Source organism: Falco rusticolus, chromosome 6 (genome assembly GCF_015220075.1).
Source record: "Falco rusticolus isolate bFalRus1 chromosome 6, bFalRus1.pri, whole genome shotgun sequence".
Classification (NCBI taxonomy): Eukaryota; Metazoa; Chordata; class Aves; order Falconiformes; family Falconidae; genus Falco; species Falco rusticolus.
Window position 1 is genome coordinate 46,323,227 of NC_051192.1, and position 21,899 is coordinate 46,345,125.

At 40.6% G+C, this 21,899-nt stretch overlaps 1 protein-coding gene across 1 annotated transcript in view; it reads right to left on the reverse strand.

Annotated features, from left to right (window-relative positions):
- UST (uronyl 2-sulfotransferase) overlaps positions 1–21,899 on the reverse strand; it is a 166,385-nt gene that overhangs the window by 97,976 nt on the left and 46,510 nt on the right. Inside the window, exon 2 of the mRNA XM_037392589.1 lies at positions 6,791–6,834. Coding sequence (XP_037248486.1) covers positions 6,791–6,834 — 44 coding nt within the window. The remainder of the gene's footprint in view (positions 1–6,790; positions 6,835–21,899) is intronic.

The window sequence follows — 21,899 nt, forward strand, 5'->3', positions numbered from 1 at the left end:
ATGGTGAAAAGGGTATTTATTTACTTTCTGGCTTCAAAACAATAAAATCAGATCAAACTTATTGTGTGTATGCATTTCATTTCTTTTCATTTTGACCTTATCCTGATCCACATCCATTTTCGTATTCATGTAAAGCTTTGAAGCACTGTCACACATGTGCTAAGCATAGGGCTGTGCTGACATCTAAGCAGCTGCCAAAAGACACTGGGTCCATGACAGACATCCCATGGGAAAAACATCAAGAAAAGAACAGACCACTTGAATGTAATTTATCTGTCATTGATGTGCACAGCTACTTTACACGTATATATCAGCTGCACCACAAGAAAGACGTATCCTGATTCTCATGCCAAGTTCTCAGGGGAAAAGCTTTCAATCAGTAACAACAGTAGGTTTGATAAAGATCTCATAATTTGTTCTCACAGGTCAGCTTCACCATCTTGGATGGAGGTAAAAACCTCAGGAATTTTTGCTAAGGAAATAGCTTGCCCAAATACTGGTACAAAATACATCTGTTTTTATTTGCTGAAATGCTCAGACATTAAATATATCAACCGAACACCATCAGTCACTAATGAACATCAATTTCACATGTGTTTTTTAAAAACAGGCTAGCAGCACCTACAGCCATCAGTTAAACTTCAATGTACAGAGAAAGAATAAAGAAATCACCTTTGCAAAAACTTTTAAAATTGATATTTTCAGACGTGTATAAGAAAAACCCGCAGGAGGTGGTGAGATACAGATTTGAACTAGGAAATTCAAGTGCTTTAACTTGAAGAGTCATTTTTTATGACAGACAGGAGGTTCAGTTTGGATAAACTATACACCTTTTTTATCTGTCACACCAGCAAGACCAGAGGTGTGCTATGGTTACTGGAGGTTTCATCTATCTGCAGAGAAGCATGCACAGATCTGTGTCTTAGAACTCATGAAAATCTAGGATTAGTCAATCTTCACTCAAGTCCTTGTCCTTGGTGCCTAAGGACCAAAGAAGAAGGGCCTATGGCAGACACACTACCTTCATACCACTGGCATGGTAACCTCTATATCACTGGCAGGGGCAACAAATGCTAATCTTTTAACAGTCAAGTAAACCTTTATTGGGGGAAGACTTGAAAAGCTTGCTCAGCTGGCCTTCAAGAGAGAACCAGAACCACACAGCAACGTTCATGTACAGCAGTGGGCAAAGCTTTCCTTCTCTGCTTGCACTGAGAAAATTGCTACTGCCACCTTTATTTGAAAAAAAGCAGCCCAGTACCCTGATCTCCTGAAACGTCATGATGCTATTCCTTGTTCAGAGAACAAGTGCTATTTCCAGTCCTTCCAGTGGGGAAAAAACCCACATAGTATTTAAAAAACCCAAAGTTCTGGCACCAAGCCATGATGAAAAGCCAAAACTGATACAATTTCCAAAAAAACACTGGAATGTACTCTGCAAAACAGCTACAGTCCAATGTGTATCACCTGTTGGTGGCCTTCCATTACACCTAACTCCATAGCACCGATATTAGCTATCAGTCATTTCAACCCTGTGCAAGGGATTGTTGTTCATTATCTCAGTTCCTACTTTTTAAGTGTTTTTAAGGAGACGCATTAATTACACTCCATTTGGCTCTAAAACTTACTTCCCAAATCTACCAAATTACCCTCTCGTGCTTTCATTTCATTCAGGGCATGCTGTAATTCCCTCTGATCAATACAGCAGGCATTAGGAAAATGCTGGAAGAGCTTCACATATCAGTGCCACGCAGGACTGACTGCAGCTGAATACAGCAGGGCACAAGTATGCTTTCCAGGGTAAGTGACTGCCAGGACTGAAAGAAAAAAAATGGAGGACTTTTTCGTCTGTGCATTACACAGAATGGTCCAGGTTGGAAGGGACCTCTAAAGATCATGTAGTCCAACCCCCTGCTAAAGCAGGTTCTCCTACAGCAGGTTGCACAGGATCATGCTCAGGTGGGTGTGGAATGTCTCCACATAAGGAGACTCCACAGCCTCTCTGGGCAGCCTGTGCCAGTGATCTCTCAACCTCAAAGGAATGAAGTTTTTCTGCAGATTCAGATGGAAATTCCTGTGTTCCAGTTTGTGCTCATTGCCCTTTGTCCTGTTTCTGGGCACCACAGAAAAGAGCCTGGCCCATCCTCTTGACACCTTGTCCTTCAGAGATCTGTACGCATTGATAAGATCCCTCTCAGCCTTCTCTTCTCCAGGCTGAACAGGCCCAGCTCTCTCAGCCTTTCCTCACCAGGGAGATGCTCCAGCCCCCTCACCGCCTCTGGACCCTCTGCTGGACCCTCTCCAGTAGCTCCCTGTCTCTCTTGAACTGGGCAGCCCAGCAGGGGACACAGCACTCCAGATGGGGCCTCACCAGGGCAGAGCAGAGGGGGAGGATCACCTCCCTCGGCCTGCTGGCCATGCTCCTCCTCACGCCCCCCCAGGATCCCACTGGCCTTGGCCACCAGGGCACAGTGCTGGCTCGTGGGCACCTTGCTGTCCACCAGGGCTCCCAGGTCCTTCTGCACAGAGCTGCCTTCCAGCAGGTCAGCCCCAGCCTGTACTGGTGCAGGGGGCTGTTCCTCCCCAGCTGCAGGACCCCACGCTCGCCCTTGTTGAACTGCATTAGGCTCCTCTCTGCCCAGCTCTCCAGCCTGCCCAGGTCTCGCTGAAGGGCCGCGCAGCCTCTGCTGTATCAGCCGCTCCTGCCAGGTCTGTCCCACCAGCAGCCTTGCGGAGGGTGCGCTCTGTCCCTGCACCCAGGGCACTGGTGGATAAGCTGGACAGGACTGGACCCAGCACTGACCCCTGGGGCACACGGCTGGCCACAGGCCTCCAGCCTGACTGCGCCGCTGGTCACAGCCCCCTGAGCTCTGCCGTTCGGCCAGTTCTCAACCCACCTCGCTGTCCACTCATCCAACCCACACTGCCTGGGCTTCCCTCTGAGGATGTTATGGCAGACAGTGCCAAAAGCCTTGCTGAGGTCAAGGCACACAACATCCTCCGCTCTCTCCTCACCTACCCAGCCAGTCGCTGCATCATAGTAGGCTATTAGGTTGGTCAGGCACGATTTCCCCTTGGTGAATCCATGTTGATTACTCCTGATAACCTTCTTTTCCTCCACATGCTTTGAGATGACCTCCAGGATGAGCTGTTCCATCACCTTTCCAGGGCTGGAGAGGAGGCTGACTGGCCTGTAGTTTCCTGGGTCCTCCTTCTTCTTGTCCTTTTTGAAGATGGAGTGACATTGGCTTTTGTGCAGTCCTCAGGCACCTCTCCTGTCCTCCATGACCTTTCAAAGATGATGGAGAGTGGCTTCGCAATAACATCTGCCAGCTCCCTCAGCACTATGCGGTGCATCCCATCAAGCCCCATGGATTTCAGGGTATCAGGTTTGCCTAAGTCAGGGGTCCTCAAACTACGGCCCATGGGCCAGATACAGCCCCCCAGGGTTCTCAATCCGGCCCCTGGTATTTATAGAAACCCCTGGCTGGGGGTTGGGGGGGTTGGAACCAAGCAGCCGCAGATGACCTCCTGCCACTTCATCTGTGCGCCGGCCCCCTGTCTAAAAAGTTTGAGGCCCCCTGACCTAAGTGATCTCTAACTCGATCCTCCTTGACCAAGGAGACCTCCTTCTCCTCTTGCCGCCAGGGTCTGGGATTCCTGATGGCTGGCCTTGGTAGTAAAGACTGAAGCAACATGCTACTGAGGAAAGGTGCATCGTATCATCTGTACTTTGTGAGGATCACAACTGAAAATACTATTTTTAATGAAATATTTTAAGCGTTGGATTCAGGATTAATTCCTTCTGGCATCGTTTTATATGCCAAATAAAACCAATTATTGACCTTAACCATCTATTAGTTTAAATGTAAAGTTATCTATCTAGTCACATGAAGAGAGGCTACCTGAAAGACAATGACAATTACAGTGAATTTATTTTCACTCAAACAGGCAGAGTTCACAGTTCAGAGCTGAGGCTGCAGGAAGGTAAAAAACTGCACATAACTATTAATGCAATGCATTAGATTTACGAAGCAAGAGCATCTTTGTGCAATACATGACCCTAAGGAAATACTAAGAATTATCTGCTCATTTACAAATCTCTGCTCGTGTTTTGATTAGAAGAATGAAAAACAAAACAAAAAAATCCACTCAAGAACAAGATGGCTTGCCCATATGTTGTGCAAGGGATGATCAAAACGTGTGCATTCATCTTTTATCAATGTTTGTAAACACAGGCGTGTACTTCAAAAAGCATAATACCTGTAACTTACAGAAGTTACACCTGTCATTGCACTGAGCTACTCACCAAGCTTTCAGAAGTGAGGATGATTATAGAGGAAGCCCCAAAACTTTACTAAGTAGCTAATCACAACCAATCAGGTATCTAATCAGCTGGCCTTTTTACAGACAGCTGAGATGCAGCTGGATGAAGCTGTGAACACACCTCAAAATAAAGTATTTAGATAGGAAAAAGAAATTTTCATAATGTAAACAGGAAAGTGTCTGGGTTGGGTAAACCTGTCCAGCTGCTATTGCCCACTGGAGTATAGTTCCCATCCACAGCACCATTTAATGGTAACACAAAATTCCTGAAGTAAAAGGACCAAAATCTGAAGAAAGTTTTCAAGGTTAAAAACTCTTATCTAGATTACAGCCTTTTCCCTATTGGCACAGCTAGGCATTCCTAGCTAATGCCAACACAAGCATGAAAAATACAGGTCCAACACAAGCATTGCTTTAGTCTTCTGAGCTGAGTGTTCACTATGAAGACCTGACAAACATAATGCTTTACTCCATGCAAGCTGTTAATACTTCTGGGCAGGAGAAGCACAGAGTACCCAAAGGAAAAAAAAAAAAATCTTTTAAGAGCAGAAGAGGGTATTGAAGAAATTTTAGGTGTGAAACACTTGTTTAGCCTTAGATTTCCCCCTGTCCCACCACAGTTAGTAATGATGAACTTAGGTTGATTCTGCCACTTGTCTACATCAATTTGTTTTTGTAACTATGCATTCAGAAAAAGTGAGTAATTTGTGTTGAGGGGATGAAAATCAGACGTACATCATTCCTTTAAGTGAGTTGTCTGAACTTTAGGAGCATAACAAATATCCACGTCAAGTAAAAATTACAGGTCTTGTGCACACAGACTTTGCAGCAAAAAGGTGAGGAAACCCAGATTACTGTAGCTTGCTCTTACTGGTAACTAAGCTAAACTGAATTGCTTTCCACATTACCCTCCTTCTGCTGATCAAAAGCCAACTGTTTCAACACACTGATACACACATGTGACAGAACATTTAAATGCGAGGACTGGTGGCTCAGGATGTGATTTTATGGTCAGTTTGAACAGAGATGAGTGAGGACCATCACACATAGTGGCTCTTCACCTCCACCCCATTTCTAACTACCCACTCCCACTTGCTGCACTAGCATTCACCGTGGGCCACATCAGTGAAACAATATGTCTGGAAACTAGATTAGAATACAGACCCATTTTCAGGCAACTGCTCTAGCTCACCTATATCAGCCTGGTGGCAATCTTGCACTACTGAGGAAAAAGGGACCTTTTCATCAGCAGGCTCCACTTTTTGGCTAGAAGCGACCACGGAATCTTGGCCCTTTCTTAGGAATTTCTTGAAACAGGTAAAATTTCTACTTTAATAACAACAGGGCCTTCAAAAGCGTTCAGGCATCTAAGTTTCATTAAAACAATACTACTTGAAAAGTTTTTTATTAAAGAAAGCCATAGGCTATATTATATAAATTAGTCTATGGCTAATTATTATTATATACATAACCACAATATCTCTGCCTCCCTTTCTGCTTTGGTGTTTTACAAGTAACAGTGAGAATTCTGCATGAGTTGGAAAGGAAACTTTCAGAAAAGCTGCACCTTCAAGTGTTGCAACTGCACAGCACAAAGACTTCAAAACTGCAGTTAGTTCTACCCAAATACCTTAGTAAGATACTACACTGTACCTACAGAAATGAATTGAGTCTGGAGAAATTAAGACAGTCACAAGAGAACTGTTGTCTGCCTCTTTTTTCTTTTCTTTTTTTTTTCTTTTTAAATGGCTACTATAAAACAGCCTTCTTGTCTGGGAAGACAGACACAAGACAGTACCAAACTGTGTTTTAGAGAATAAACCAACACACAGTAAAAAAAAACAACAACAAAAAAAAAACCCAAAAAAACCAACCCCAAAACAACAAACAGACCCTAAATGCCTGCTTCCACTTCTTCCTCTTGAAGAAACCATCACAATGCTGGTCCTCACTGAAAACATCATGAGGTACCATGATGATAGTGAGGGAAAGGTTGATGCTGCACAGTCACACATGATGAGAACAGTGTATCCCATCCCTATAAAAGGACTCATTACACACATTCATTAAATATATCTTATTGCTCTGCTTGAAAGTGTTGCACCTGCAGCAGAGTCCATGTTCTAGGAACTGCTGCCAGCAAAAGGGCCATCTTCACTTGCCTTATTAGCTCCAAAGGCAGTGTCTTGCTTTTGCATGAATACACTGACAGACAAAACATCACTAAAATCCTGCCTCCCCTTGACTCAATGACAAAAATTCCATTAGTTTAATCACCCAGAGATTTAACCCAAGTTACTTAAAAATGCCTGAAAATGCTGTGGGGAACAAGAGTTGGAAAGGCAAAGTGCTGTTGATGTAAACTCATCAGAGTTGCTCTGCACATAAGTAAACATACTATTAGTTAAAAATTGAAACCAAAAAAAAGCAAGAAGAAAGCAAACGCAAAATAACAGCAGCTCACCTTTTGAGGGGGTGGTCCGTGGTCATCCAAGTAAGTGGAATTTCCTACAAAAAGAAGAAGGATGAAGATAAAACAAAAGTCATCCAATGCAACTTCAAAACTTGCCAATTCGTGGAACCAGTGTATCTCTATCCCACTGGTTCTGTGGTTTTAAATAATTCAAGGAAAATAAATATCCTCTGCTTTAATTTTTGATTAACAAGAGAAAAACAAAACTAATTTGTTTTGGCTACATTTGTGATAAAAGATTAGATGCACATTGTCTCTTTAGCAAAAACCTAAATGGGCCAAGGCAGCTTTAATTAAGTAATCACAGCCTTCAATTATTTGCATGACAAAAACTGTTGGTTGCATCCTTGCACATTTTAAGCACAGTTAACCTTGAAAAGATTCCTTAAATAATAAAGTATCAAAGCCCTTAATTAGATTTTGGTCTGATGGAGTTGACAAGTATTCACATATCCCTCTTCTAAGATGGATTTTCCTCAACCTCCAAGCTACTTTTTTTGTTCCCAAACAGTATTGATTGAATGGGAGTTGTATTCTGATGTAATTACACCTGCTCTTTCAAGACGCTTCATTAATTCAGATGAAAAGGTTCAAAAACGAAAAAAAAAGCTTCTAAATCCTCCCTTCTTAGTTAGCTACAATAAAAAAGGCAACAATTTCAGACTTTTTTTTTGCAATACAAACACACACATAAAATACACCCTCCCACATACACCCATAGGCTGTCTTCCCTGTAGCTGTCCTTCCTGAACCCTTCTTCTGAAGGATTAATCAGGAGCTTTCCCAACATGTCCCAGCAGAAGATGAAACCTTGCAGCAAGTCTGAAAGTTCCCCTCGGGCCACAGATGCCTCTCCTCTCAGTCATCCTCCTACCAAAGACAGCAAAGCCACCTCTGCTCTAATCTTACATCAGTACAGAGTACGAAAATCATTTTTACAAGTGCCTACTATATATCCATAAGTCACATGGAGAAAGACTGTAAAAAGCATGACCCACTCATGACCATCTCTGTTCCTGGGATGTTGCATGGGCAGCAGATACTGCCTCCAGGGCAACACAGGCTAGTGGGAATAAAACCATTTGGCACCAAAGAGCTCTTCTCTTGCCAACCTGGCCAAAAGGACACTGGGTCACGTTGTTTTTCGGAGTGCCACAAACCCCATAGCTTTCTGGATCCAGGAGGCAGTAAGGAGAATTTTGTGTGTGAGTGAGTGTGATAAATTTCCATGTACAATAAAAAGTCAGGATTTGTTTGCAGAAGTATTTTGCTTTCTGTTTTTTTCTCTGCTTTTCTAGCATAGGTTATGAAGCTATGGCAACTTGTGTCACGTCTTCCAACTCATCTAAAGTTAAGTTCCAATACCTCAAATTCATTCTTTTACAGATGTACCCACCCTGATCTTGCAATTTTGCACAACTACTAAAGCCAGAACGGTAACTTTTCGATGGTCATCTGAAATCATCGGTCACCTTCTGAACCATGCCAGAAACTCATCTTTCTATACATTTGACACAAATACCCATCCTCTGAACAACCCAGTTGATTAATTTAATGCCATGGATAATACAGCTGATTCTCCATATTCAGGATAATTTCTATTTATCCATTCCTCTGATACAATTCTAATTGCCAGGGAAGTAATTCAAATTCAGTTCCTAGACTGCTAACAGAGTTATATATGGCTTTCCAATAAAGTAGCTACGCCATACAGAGTGAGATGGACTTAAAAACAAGCATTTCAGGAAATCCCAGAGTTACACCTGGGAGAGGAGCAAGGAAAGCTCTGTTAGTGCCTCTCCTTTCACACTCATTTGGGATTTAACTTTCCTGTAGGATCAGGCTGTTGCTACGCAGTTCATAGCAACTTTCTGCTCTTCGTAATCACGCAAGCTGAAAGACCAACACTGTCGTTGATAAAAATAGCTCTTATGGTCTTCTCATTGTGTCAGGAAAATTGTTTCATTTTGTTCCATGCTTTAGCATGCTTAAGTGATGTTTGCTAAAAAAGCATTTTTGTTGTCTAAACAAGTTAACACATCAGAAATGCCATAAACATTATATAAAAACTACTGGTTTGTTAAAAAGAATAATAAAACTTTGAATTTTATAATTGGTATTAAGAAGGATACGTTAATAGTCATGTATTTTTTCTCATCTCCGCAAAACATAGGCAGTTTACGCTTACCTAAATAAAAAGGAATATAAACTACACATATACTAGCTATATATTTAGCAATCACCTATCACAAACCGTTTTGCTGTAGAGGATTTGAATTACCACATTCTCTTGAGAAATGATCATTAGTCATAGTTTAGAGTACCTTATAAAGCAGTGTCAAAAGTGTCTGAGTTGTATTACAGAAACCTTTTTGAGATTTTCTTTAAAATTAGAAGCCAATAACAAATTTCACCTCTCTGTACAAGTAATCTATGTACTTAGCATGCATACTGCATTTTCATTCCTTTGTAATTTTTTAATGATTAACATCAAAATATTCCTGGCTTTGAAAATGCATCCTCTAGGTTTTATTTCTGTTCTTAAAATGTTCGTTTTTTACAGCACAGTCTAGTTACTACTGTACCCACTTGAAAGACAATAGTGCAATTTTAGCCTGTTTTATAAAGGTCTTCACAGCAGTTACTTGCTCAAACCCAGAAGCAACTAGGAGGGATACAAACTAATTGCTAGACAGACAAAAGTGATCAAGGAAATTAAGAGTAGCGACCTGAAACCTAGTCAGAATAACTTACAAACCAACAGCAGAGGAAGGAAAGCTGCAGACATTCCCCATCCCCTTACACTGCCCCACATGCCATGTGCTGAGCTAGCTCCCTTCTCCTGCCAGATCGCCTCCTACTTCTGCTCCTCAGGCATATGAACCAGAGTCGATCTCGGCATCCACAGCATGCCACATCAATCCAATAGTCTGAATACTTCTGGGTTCAAGTTTAAAACGAGTATTTTTTTTTCAAGAATAAAAGTGAAACCTTCTATTGTATGATTCGTACCATACCCTAAGTAAAAGGCACTAAAATAACTCAACAAATCCAGCTGCGATGGAGTAGAGTGGGCAGCTCTGGGGTACACCAGCCAGTTCCTTAATCTCATGAAGCCCTGCACATGCTCTCACTGATCATCATGTCATAGAATCAGGCTTTCATTGTGCTTGCAAAACAGGGGCCACACTACAGGAGCCTTAATGCATTCAGAAGTATCCTGAAAAATGCGCACTTTAGGTCACAATATTTCTGCAGAAAACATGCAGGTAAGATGATGACTTTCTAACACAATAAGAGCTATGAGAAACTTAATAAGCATGACTCCCAAGTTGGGTATTTACAAATTTTATGAACTTAAGACAGGGCGCCTCTTTCACACATAAGGCCACTTTCCAGAGAACACATATCCAACTAGGCTGGTTTAAAAACAAAAGAAAAATCCAGCATTACAAATATTGCAACAACAGAGAAATACCAAGGTAAAGCCAATCTATGAACTATTGTCCCCTAACAGGCGACAAAGTAGTACAAAAAGAAGAGTTGCACAGTAAAAATCAGGGGCTTAGGAGCAAATACCACGAACACTGAAACCACTGTTCATAAGCTCAAGTGTTTACTGTAACTGCATCAACACAACAAGCTTATCTAAGATGGAGAACATTACTAAACAGCTTTTATATGCTCTAGCACAGACAGCATGTGTTTGACATCATTAAGTGCCACAAGGAAGAGAAGAGTCTTTCTTTGGTGGATATGATAAAGCTATAGATTAGGTCTTCTCCCCTCATTAAAAGTCTAGCCCACTGCCCCAGAGCAACCTATGTCATTAAATTATTTTTAATTTTTTAAAATTATTATTCTTAAAATATTATTTAATAAATTCTCTGAAGTAATTTTTAAAAACTTTACTAAAGACATTGTTGTCGCCTGACAAGACACTTCCAGATATTTTCTTCCTAGAGAGAAGTATTTATTCTTTAAGCATGAAATTTTCTCCCTTGTAGTATATTCTGCCTTACAGTAAGGGCATGAAAGTGTAAGGCATTAGAAACAAGTCAAACAGAATAATCAAGTCTCAAAACAATGGTATTATGCATTCCACAAACATGCTCAACAGCGCACTTGAGCTGACTGAACAGTTTCCTCCAGCCTCTGTTGGAAAAAAAAGAAAAAGAAAATAATTCAGCTTTATTACAGAAAATGGTGAATATGTGGAAACAGTCCAAATTTGTCCATAATTTATTGTCTTTGAGGTTAAATGAATCAGCTGTATGCAAAATCTTTGGGGAAACCTTGTGGATATGTTCCTTTTTTCTTGGAATCACTGAAGTGTGGGGGTTTTGCTTGAAGCCAGCCAAGCTTACACAGAGAAAGATGGTCAGTCACCAGGATTAACGACAAATATTACTGTGTCCGGTTTCAGAACCACAGAAAACAAGAATAACTGCCATCGTGGAAAATGCCTTTCCAAAAAAATGACCAGGGAGTACGGGAAGAGGTGGTAAATGGGCTTGCGTATAAACTGAAGATCCTTTGATAGCAATGAAAACGGGGTCACTCCATTTAAACAATTCAGGTATCACGTGGAAAGAACTGAGTAGACACGAAGGGAGGAAGTCAACATGGAAAATGTGGAGTTTTGACTATTTTCCTGGAGCAGGGTTTTCCCTTGGTGGGAATCACAAGCAGCAGTTTAAGGGAGCTGAGATCCAGCTACTGCCAAATTTAATGTGTCTTGTGAAAATCCTGCTTTGTTCTCTTCATTTGGTCACAGTCTCAAACTTCCAGGAGCCGATACAACCTCTACTGGCACACCATCCTGTAGATCATCTGACATCTAAAGGAAATCAACAGTTTTAATAGTTGTCTGATGAGTCTTCTGGTCTGGACATCAGGGCTTTGAAGAATGACTCCCGCACCAAGCACCCCTAATCATTAAGAACTGTGCTTTCAAATGAACAAAAGTGCCAGTGAGTCATCAGAAGAGGATCAGTTTTGCTCGGCTTCCAGACAAGAAATTATTTAAGCAAGAAACCGGAAAGCCACCTACAATAAAAATCAGTTCATAGCTTCCCAGTGCCAGTTATTTTGCTCTATGCAATCTCCTCGCTCTCTTCTTTCCACCATGAAAAATTTCCCACTACAGAAAACACCGGGGAGGCTCCACCACTAGAACCTTTAACTCAAATAAGATGCCCACAGCTGGTAGCACATACCCAGGCCAGACAGGACTGTCAGAAACAATAGATTGGGGGTGGTTTCTGCAGTTTATTCTCAGCCTCCTGCATTTTATAGGTGTCTCTCTTCCTATTTTTTTTTCACCTTTATGGTTTTTTCCTCCCAGCGGAGGAGCGGACATCCTTAGACATTTCACAGATTTTTGCACATCTGAAATACTATGTTCTTAGTCATCATGTCATGGAGCCCTTTGTGGTCCAAAGACAGGAAGGGGGCTAGGAACTACAATGTGAAAACCAGCAGCTTAGCAGAATGATGTTGCCCAGCTCAAACTCAACCTAAAAGAAAACCCCTGCTACTGCTCAGGTCAGCATGGCCACACCAGCTTTAACAGAGGGAACTTTTTCAGACATGTGCAGAGAAGATTAAACATAGCAAAACACAGCAAAACCCCACTAACCAGTCTGTACTGGAATAAAAAGTGATTTACTGCAATTTCTTCCCTCATATGTAAAAGGCTCTGTACCTACAACTGGTTTCCTCTGTGCAAAACTAACATCCTGTCAAAATTTCAATTTGACCATGAAAAAAAACATGAAGCAAGCATTGTTTTTTAAAAAAATATTCCAAAATGGATTTTTCTGCTTCCTTTCTTGCCTTTCAAAACATTTTGGTTATTCCTCATTGTTTAAATCATAAATACCAAAAACCCCAACACCAAACCTATACATTTAATTCACTCTACATCACTGCACGCAATGAAGCAAAGAAACTGTAACATGATAAAAATACCTATTTGGCTTTATTACCCACTGAACTGAACCCTGGAAACTTCAGGAAGATACAACTCAGATTTGTTTATCTACCAGTTTCATACTTCTAACACAATTAGGAGAAAAACTGGCACACAAGTACAGTTTTTGAAAACTTACTGGCAATCCTGCATATGTAATACATATAAAAGTAGTACTGAAATACAGATACGGAGGATTTGTATAACAGTAGGTTCTAAACCAGCACAGAATATACGTTACAGAAAGATTCTAAATGAAGAAAAATACTTCTATGAAAACAAATATTTAAGAATACTGACTTTCTGTATACTTATCAGTTTGTCCAAATCTATTAGTGTTCATATATTTATACACTTGCATTTTAATACACTGAAGACTAGAGTGTTAACTTGTTCCATAAACCAGTTTCTTAGGAGAAAAGTCCACATTATTGGTTACATTCAAGCATACTGAAATTTATCATTGTAATTCATAAACAAAAAGTTAAAAACTTTCAGTGGTTTAGTCCAAATAAAAAAAAAATAATAAAAAAAATCAAGGTTCTGATATGACCCACCTCTCCAAATTATGTGATCTACAGCAAGCAATAAAATGAAAATATTGCAGACATTGGGTTTATTGGCGACACTCCTGGTGCCTTCTGCTTTTGTTTCAACCCTCTAATGACAGAGTTTCCAGCCTATAACTCCACAAGTAAGAGATGAAAGATCCATTTTAGTGAATGTTCAGAAACTTTGGTTAGATGAAATCGAATCTGAACATTTGATAATGAAAACTTGGCTAAAACCACTCCCAAATAAGGAGAAAAATCTTCCTTTTTACAAACTCACAAAGAGATACCTAGATGGTCTGACATCAGAAAGTTCATAATCTTCCTACTACAAGCACCCACATTGTGTGTTTGTCCTATATACATACATATCAAGCAGTTGAATATTTTGCTCTGTGACTCTTGCTCCATGCTGGGAGACTTTTCCTAACCCCTCATTACCAGACACCTGCATCTTATCCTTACTTCGGAAGTCTTCCAAGACCAGCTGACACCAATTTTTTTTCTTGTACTGGCCTTTAGCACCCAGAAGTCTTCACTGCCTAGTATATACTGGCCCCAGCCCAACCTACCTACAAACAGCAGCCTTATCCTCTGCATTGCTAGTTCTCAGCCCCCTTCCACTCCTCTGAGATCCTTCCTCCTTGCCCTTGTCAGCTCTTTGCAGGTTCAGCCATCCTTGCTGCTCCTGACAGCGGCACACCGCCTGCCCAGTTACCCCGGCGAGACGCTGCTTGCTGCCCTCCTGGTTTCAGCACGTGCGGCAGAGCGGTGCGGGCAGGACAGGGAAGGTGCGGGTTAGGCATGGCTATCCTTCTGCAAAGACAGGAGATTCCAGAAGGCAAAGCTACTCCAAAATCAGAGATCCTCTGCAAATTGTGTGGTTAAGCCTTATTTCAACACACCTTATACAGAAAAGTAACAAGCATTTCAAATGTACAGACAGGTGTTTCATTTTATCATTTGTTTTTTGGGTTTTTTTTGTCAATAAACTGCTTTATTACTACTGGGGGTGGGGGGAGGGTCAGGAAGTGAATCAAGTAATAAAACCAGCCCCAACAGGTATTTTCCTGCACTCAAAGGAAAAGCAGATATGCAGTTCTCTAACAAGACAGCACAGAAAATACCCGATGACCCTCCCCCCTCCTCCCCACAAAAAGTGCTATTAAGCCAAACTATTTTGTTTTTTCACTATGAGCACACAGACTGCAATCTACCTCTGCGGCCAGGTAACTCTTTACTAAATGCACTTCAAAGCCCCATTAAGCTGTTATTCACCTTCACTCAACTTTTCAGCTGGTTCTCAAATTCTGCTTTCTGGTATCACATAGCAAGTGGACACTGATTAAATACGGGGTCTTCTTCCCTCACCAAAGATTTTTGTTACTAATTTCTGTCACAAAGGTGCCAGATATTTTGTAATGACTTGTATTCTTTTCTTAATTTCCTTAGCAAGATTTACCTTAACAAAAATGCAGTCAGTTCTATAAATACACACTACTATGTTTCTTGGTGCCTTTTGGGGTATTCCTGGGAAATATTCTCCCAAAATGTGTGATCAAGCAATACTTAAACCTAGGCAACTACAAACTAAGCTGTTCAAAATTTAAGGGGCAATTTGGGAAGAGCTCACAGTTTGACAGATAAACTGCCACTCGCTGAAACCATAAAGACTGGTCTCCTACTTGATTTCCTAACTGGTTAACATAAAAAGAATAGTGGAAACTGTCAAATTACTATGGCTGAACACAAAAAGGATCAGAGTACTCTGAAAGTAGATAACAAAACCCAACACTCTTAAACTGGAAACAGAAAAATGTTGCAGTACGTCAGGGGTATGAGGACTGGCCACTACTGGAGATCTCCAAGGGCAGATTAGGCAGGCATCTGCCAAGAACAACCCAGGTGTTGCCATGCTGCTTTAGAACCAACAGGCAAATTAAACTAGCTCCTATTCCAGACCTATTTCTTTTTAACAATTTTTTTTATTTTTTTAGTCAAGTAAACTTCCCCTGGGTGTTCTGAGTCCTGTCACTCAATAGTCTCATTCACGACTTGAAAAAACGCATTAAAGAGCACTAGTACTAAAATTGGTAACAATACCAAACAAAGGGATTTGACATCTGCTGAAACTCCAGGGCAAACAGATAAAGATACTTACAAGTTAAAGAAATAGTCTGAAAACACAAGATGCAATTCAGTAAAAAAAGGCATAACATTTTTAACTCCGATACAGGCGACATCATCAGAAGAGCAGAACTGAAACAAAGGGGAAACTGCAGGAAAAGAGCATAGGGAGAGATGATGGGAGGTGAATACCACTTCTTGCCTTTGGACCTCTTTGAGCGCTCTGTGAAAACTTTTCAGGAAGATCTTTCTACTCCAGCTGAATGTTCAGCGAGAGTTTCACTAGCTTGGCAAGAAGTCTGTTTTAAATGACTGTCACATGAAGACACTTCAGAAGGCTTAGGGTTACTGTTTCCCCCTTTTCCTCCTGAGTGCTAGATAGGTGCGAGAATATTTGCAGGCCATTTACCTTCATCAGAGAAAACGTTTTTACCTCTATCCTACAGAACACAAGGCACGTAGGAAGAAACGCTGTGGGACAAAAGATGGCAGCAGGGCCAGGACACTTCCCCTTTCAACGCACATGCTTTCCACTGCACCTCCCTCTGCAGTCCTGTGCTTCGCATGTGTAATTCCATAGACAAACCTTCTCTCCACAAAGCTCTCCCCACCAAAGTGATGGTCATTTAAAGGTGAGGTTGAGGGCTGGACAGAGGACATAGTGCTGAAGCTTCAATGAAGACCCCGCCGCGTGCGAGGTCCCTTAGGCTCACTTTGCTCTACCATTCAGGCTGCAAACTGCAGGGAATGTGTGTCTGACCAGACACCTTCTCAGATGATACCAGTCTCATGAGTTTCCCATTACATCAATACCAGACATCAGCTCTGTCTTTTGCATGACAGTTTTCCAGAGACAAGGATTTTATTATTTAAACTTAACCCAACTTGCAAGCTTTATTCTTGTCCACTGCTTTCACGTAGATATTTTCAGATACACCTCTCTTTTTTCCTCCTGCACAGGAAATCTTGGAAAACAGCAAGTCAGCGAGCACATTTTGGAAAACATCCAGCTGGCAAGTCACCAGTTATTCAAGGAAGACTTTTATTACTACTATTAGTATTATTAAGTACTATGCTGCAAATGCTATCCAGAATGTGTTGTTTGTTGGGCGTTTGGTTTGAAGTTCCTGTCCCTGGAGGCACATTTCCCAGAAGCTGCCTAGGTCTGTGGTCTGACCTCAGAGGCAACCTTTTGAGTGGAGAAGAAACGCACACGCTTCACAGACAATTGGTCACATACAGTGCTAAAGAATTAGTCATATTTTTATCATGATAAAACCAAATGAGTTTTGCTTGCACATGTTTTTCACAGCATCTGTCAAGTCATACAGTTGCTATGATTTTGTCACACTTCTTTACAGAGGCTGCTGCATTTAGGATAATGGACTCCCATATGAGGTAGCCTGCAGGACTGAGCTGTATGTCTGTATGGATTTCCACTTTCTTCACAGTTCACATTATCTTTCCATCTGATTTCAAAAAGTACGTCTGATAATAATAAAAGAGCCTTTTTACAAGTCTGTCTCCTTTTCCTCCTACCTTTTCTTTTTGGTGTGCCATGACAAAATCATGTAAAAATCTTCTCTATACTTACATCCATCTTGAAAAGCAAGAGCATGCCATCTAAGAAGTGGCTATCCTTCTATTGCTTTCTTCTCTGAAGATAAAGTTAAAAAAAATAATTACAAACTGTTTAACCATTACTAGCTTCTAATCCTCAAAAGGCTTAACAGGCAGAAAACTGGAAGCAGCATTTCTTGCCAAGGTCTGTTAGAAGCCTGTAACTGCAGAACAGAATATGTAAGTAGGTCAGATAAGGAACATACTGTGCCTAAATGAGCTATTTCTTCTTTATGACACATTAGCATAAAGTTTTATTAATCTCTATTACAAAAAATACTAAAGCTTCAGATGGCTTTCTAGACTTCAATATGATTTAATAGAAATATTTTCCCTTACTATAAATACTTTGGCCAAACTGCTCAATTTTCACACTATCCAGCTACTGGCTCCTGTTCATGAAGACAATTTAACTTCTTTCTATCCCCGTCTCACACAGATGCATCTGAGTGATGGAAATATTTCTCAGTGCAAAGGTTTTGTATTTTAGGAACTCCTACATAGAAATTGCATATTTAAAGACAGGAGGCAAGGTTTAGCAACCATAGAGCATTGGTCTGGGCTTAAACCTGCCTTTCCGTTTCAGCACCCTCTTGTCTCCTGCAACTGTAAAAGGATGGGATTAACCCCATTCCTGTCCTTCTACCCACTTGCAATACATATCCTCTACCTCAGATTTCAGCTTTCACTGAAAAATAAGTAATTTTAGTACACTGAATGGATAACAGAACTCAATACTTCTGAAGGAATTTTCTTCTTCTGCAATGCACCGCAAGTGGCCAGCACAAGCGTTGTGATTTCTAGAAAGACTACTTTCCCTGCCTTCTGCCTCATTTCTCATGACCTTAAACAAGATTCGTACCCATTTTTGTACAAGTGCTTGATTTCTTAGATTGATTCATAAACATTCTGTAGGAAGCCCTATGAAAAAATAATTGAATGTATTTTTATAACTTTTGTTCTTCAAAATCTAATGCTGTCTTTTTTAATGAAGCTCAAGACCCACAACGAATACACAAGGCTTACAGGTTTGAGACACACACATCCAGCAGTAAATACAAATATATACTGAGGGGTTTTCCCAGATTGTAAACAGAAAAGATCTGGTCATCAATTGTCAAGCATTTAGTATGCTTTCAATTTTCAGAAGTCCGAGTGAAAACATTTGAAAGACAGCAGACACTTGAAGAGTTTTCAGACTTATTTATTAATTCTGCCAGCCTTAAGCTTTCCAATGACTAAGACAGCATTGCAAAAGATGTCAGCAATAACGAGTTCTGCATTAATACTCTTATGTCAAAAAGGCAACGACACTGTATGCACTGTCATACAAGCACACAAGCCATCCAAAATTTCATCAACCTCAGCAGAAGTCTTCAAATTGGCATTATTTCTCTCATGCTCTCCACCTGCCCCAGAAAGATTTACACATTCTATATATACTACTAACTTAACTGGTGAGGAGTTCAACTCAATGAAAGTACTAAGAAGGTCTGAAATGCATTTTGACTCACTTATTTAGGACTGCTCTTGGGTGCTTTGACCGTGCTTATGAACTCTGAGATGCAAACATTCACTACTGGTAACAATTACCTAGGCGTGCTCTTTCTTTTTATATCATTTTCCTGTGTTTTATTTAGCTTGGCGAACCACATCAGGATGTCACCACTACGATGTGGTAGTTCAATAGATCTCTAATTGCCACTCACCAGCCCTCCTGTAGACCATGCTTCTTACAAGAGACATCTTAAAATATATCAAAAACATCTGTGCCATGTAGACTATTGCAATATAGTAGCCATTATCTAAATTCAGCTTCTCAGTGTACACATGCATTAAGAGAATTCTATCTACACATAAATACACAGTTATAGCCAATAAAAATTGTTCAAAAAAGTTAAAACAAAAGGTATTTGTATCAGCTTATACTATGGGACAGTATAACTTAAATGTGTTATTGCATTACATTACTAGGTTTGTTTTCAGACATGCCTGTCAGTCTTTTTTTGTAGGAGTAATAATGCTTTTTTTAATGCCAGAGCTTTATGGCAATACTTCTAAACTTTTGCTGAAAGGTGAGAATAGGCTTTTTGTTCTACTCATACAGCAGGCAGAGTGGTGCAATTCTAAACATTTCACAGGGTCATTTCAGCGACAGTATTTCATTTCTACAAGTTTCCATTGAGCTTGGCTGAGATACAGAGTAAAGAAATTACAGCATACTGAAAATTAACAATCAGATACATGAAAAAATGCAATTCTTCATTCTTTATTCTGTATTAGATTCTACGTTTCTCAGAAAGATGACAATTGGTCACCAATAACGATAGGGAAATTTACCTAGGGAAATCTAATCAAGAGAACTACCTATTGTTTTACATAAAAGAAAGCCTGAGGACCCTCTAGAGCTAAATCAGCCCACTGTTTAATGTTATCTAACTGCCAACAACAGCACTTGTTAACAAGATTTTACGAGAAGTTCATCATTAACTGCTAAACATGGGTTCTTCTCATTTTCTTCTACCCAAGAAAGCAAGAACAAAAACACCCACCATCTTATACAAATGTAAGACGTAAGTACCATCTTCTTCCCTATTATGAAGTTTATAGAGTTCTGGGGTTTTGGGTATTAGAAGCTTAAATACTAACTAACTTACAATTATTGCTCAGTTTACTCTTATGCACTGTATGTCTCCTTAAGTAAAAACATTCTTAACAAGATCATCCGGATCTCACTCATTCATTTTCTTATGGCTTTGTCTTTCTTCCCATGGGATTTCTGTCCCTTTACAACAGAGGTTCTCTAAGTACAGTAATTCTGAAGTTAAATTATTGAGTTCCCCAACCAGCAACATACTGCAAAACTCACTTCTTCTAAGTGAGCCCCATTAAGCATGACTGGCAGTCTTTACCCAGGAGATGTATATTGGACATGTGTTCACACAACCACCATGGAAACAAAACCAAATCCCATTCCCCATATTGAAGCATTTGCTGCTCATGGGTTTTGGTTTTGTGTTGGTTTATTTTTTATTTTTTTGAAAGTTTATATTTTGAAGCCATCTAACAGACTGGATAACTTGCATCTTGAAAGAGGCCATTTTCAGAGGTAAGTGCTCAGATTTTTCTGAAGCCAGGTACCTAAAAATTAAGAAGCCTAGTGTCTCCAAACACAGAAACAATGGTCTGCAGTGTAAAAATCATCAGGACAGACAGACAACTACGTGAATGGTGCCTGCATCACTGACTATAGTTACGGAGAATTTAACACTTCTGTGAATTGTCTTGACCTCTGATCCAAAGATAGAGGGTACTGTCTGATGAATATTGAATTCTTCCTCCAATGAGCTCCTGAAGGAAAGGGATTCTATTTCAAACACCCCCAAAAATCAGTATAACGCCAACACCAAATTTGTCTCAATCTGAATGCAGCCTTCACGCTTTAAAGAAGTGCATGCGACTGAACCACACTGCCACAGCAGCAGACACACTCTATTTGCTACCCTGTTACGAATGTAACCGGCAACGGTTGTAGCACATTGCTCAGGGCTTCAGCATCATTGGCCTGACAACACTCTGGACTTTGGGACACGTGTCAGGACATGGCATTACTTTCCTCTCTAGCCCTCAAAAATCCATCTCAGACTTCCTACCACAAGTCGTTTTGTTCCAGGTCTTGACATCCTTATGGATCCACTATCAGCAGCTCTCATGCTATGGTCAGCCAGAGCCTAAGCTACTCAGCTCCCCAAACTCCAAACAAAATACAGCTGTGAAAATACCTCCTCTCTGCTGCCACTGCAACTTTACACAAGCTGTTTAAGAGGTCTCCACTGTTTTCTTCTCGTTTCCCACAGCAGCTTCCACCGTATTACATTATTTACCAACCAAGAACCTTCCAGAATTTATTTTTGTCAAACACTAAGAAACAATGTAATTCCCCTAGCTGCTGTCTTAAAAATAGTACATTATTTTTTACTCAAATTAAAAGAAATAGTTAAGGGAAAAAAAACCCCAAAACATCGGCTTGAGACAGACTTCTGGCACTGAAAATATACCAGCCCAAACTGCTGAAAATTAGGAAGCTAAAACTGGGACCCTAAGGAGGTAAAACTGGGATAGAAACCTTGACAAAATGCTGTGGCACTGGGATTGCCAACATTCGTATTTCAGAAGACACCAGTGTATTTACTTAGGCTGAAATGTGAGTTCACAGCCAAGGAACAAGCAATAAAGTGCTTCAAATGACTCAACTGGGCCCAGAGCTCCTACTCCCATGCCAGGCATTTTTCCTCCCTTCTTCGCAATCCTTCCCTAAAGTAAGGCAAAACTGTCACCTCAAGCATCTCTTAACAGCAATTCTTCTTCAGAGTCATCATAAAATCCAAATCATTGACAGAAGTAAACGGATCTAAAAGCCCTGCAAAAGGTTCCTTTAGCATGCTTGTTATTGGAAAGCCATGAGAGCAGCTGATGGAGTAAATTTTATGCCAGTAACGCTTGCAGGATTGAGCTGTCAGATTAGCACCTCTTTGGAAATAAGACACAGCCTCCTGACATGCTCATGTAGGGCCCAGCACTCACTAACCTGACAAATAAAACACATCAAGTTTCCATTACCCCAAAGAGTTTATTATTCATTAAGTCCAGGACTTAACATACTCTTACAATTTTTATTCTTTCTTTGGGACGTAAACAAGCATTGCATTTAGCTCCTAAGAAACCCTGAAATATGCTGCCATTTTAGTTCATGGAGACATAAAGGAAGAGGCATAATTATGGTACCATCAGCTGGAACATGCAGTGACTGAGCACGAACAGGATTTTG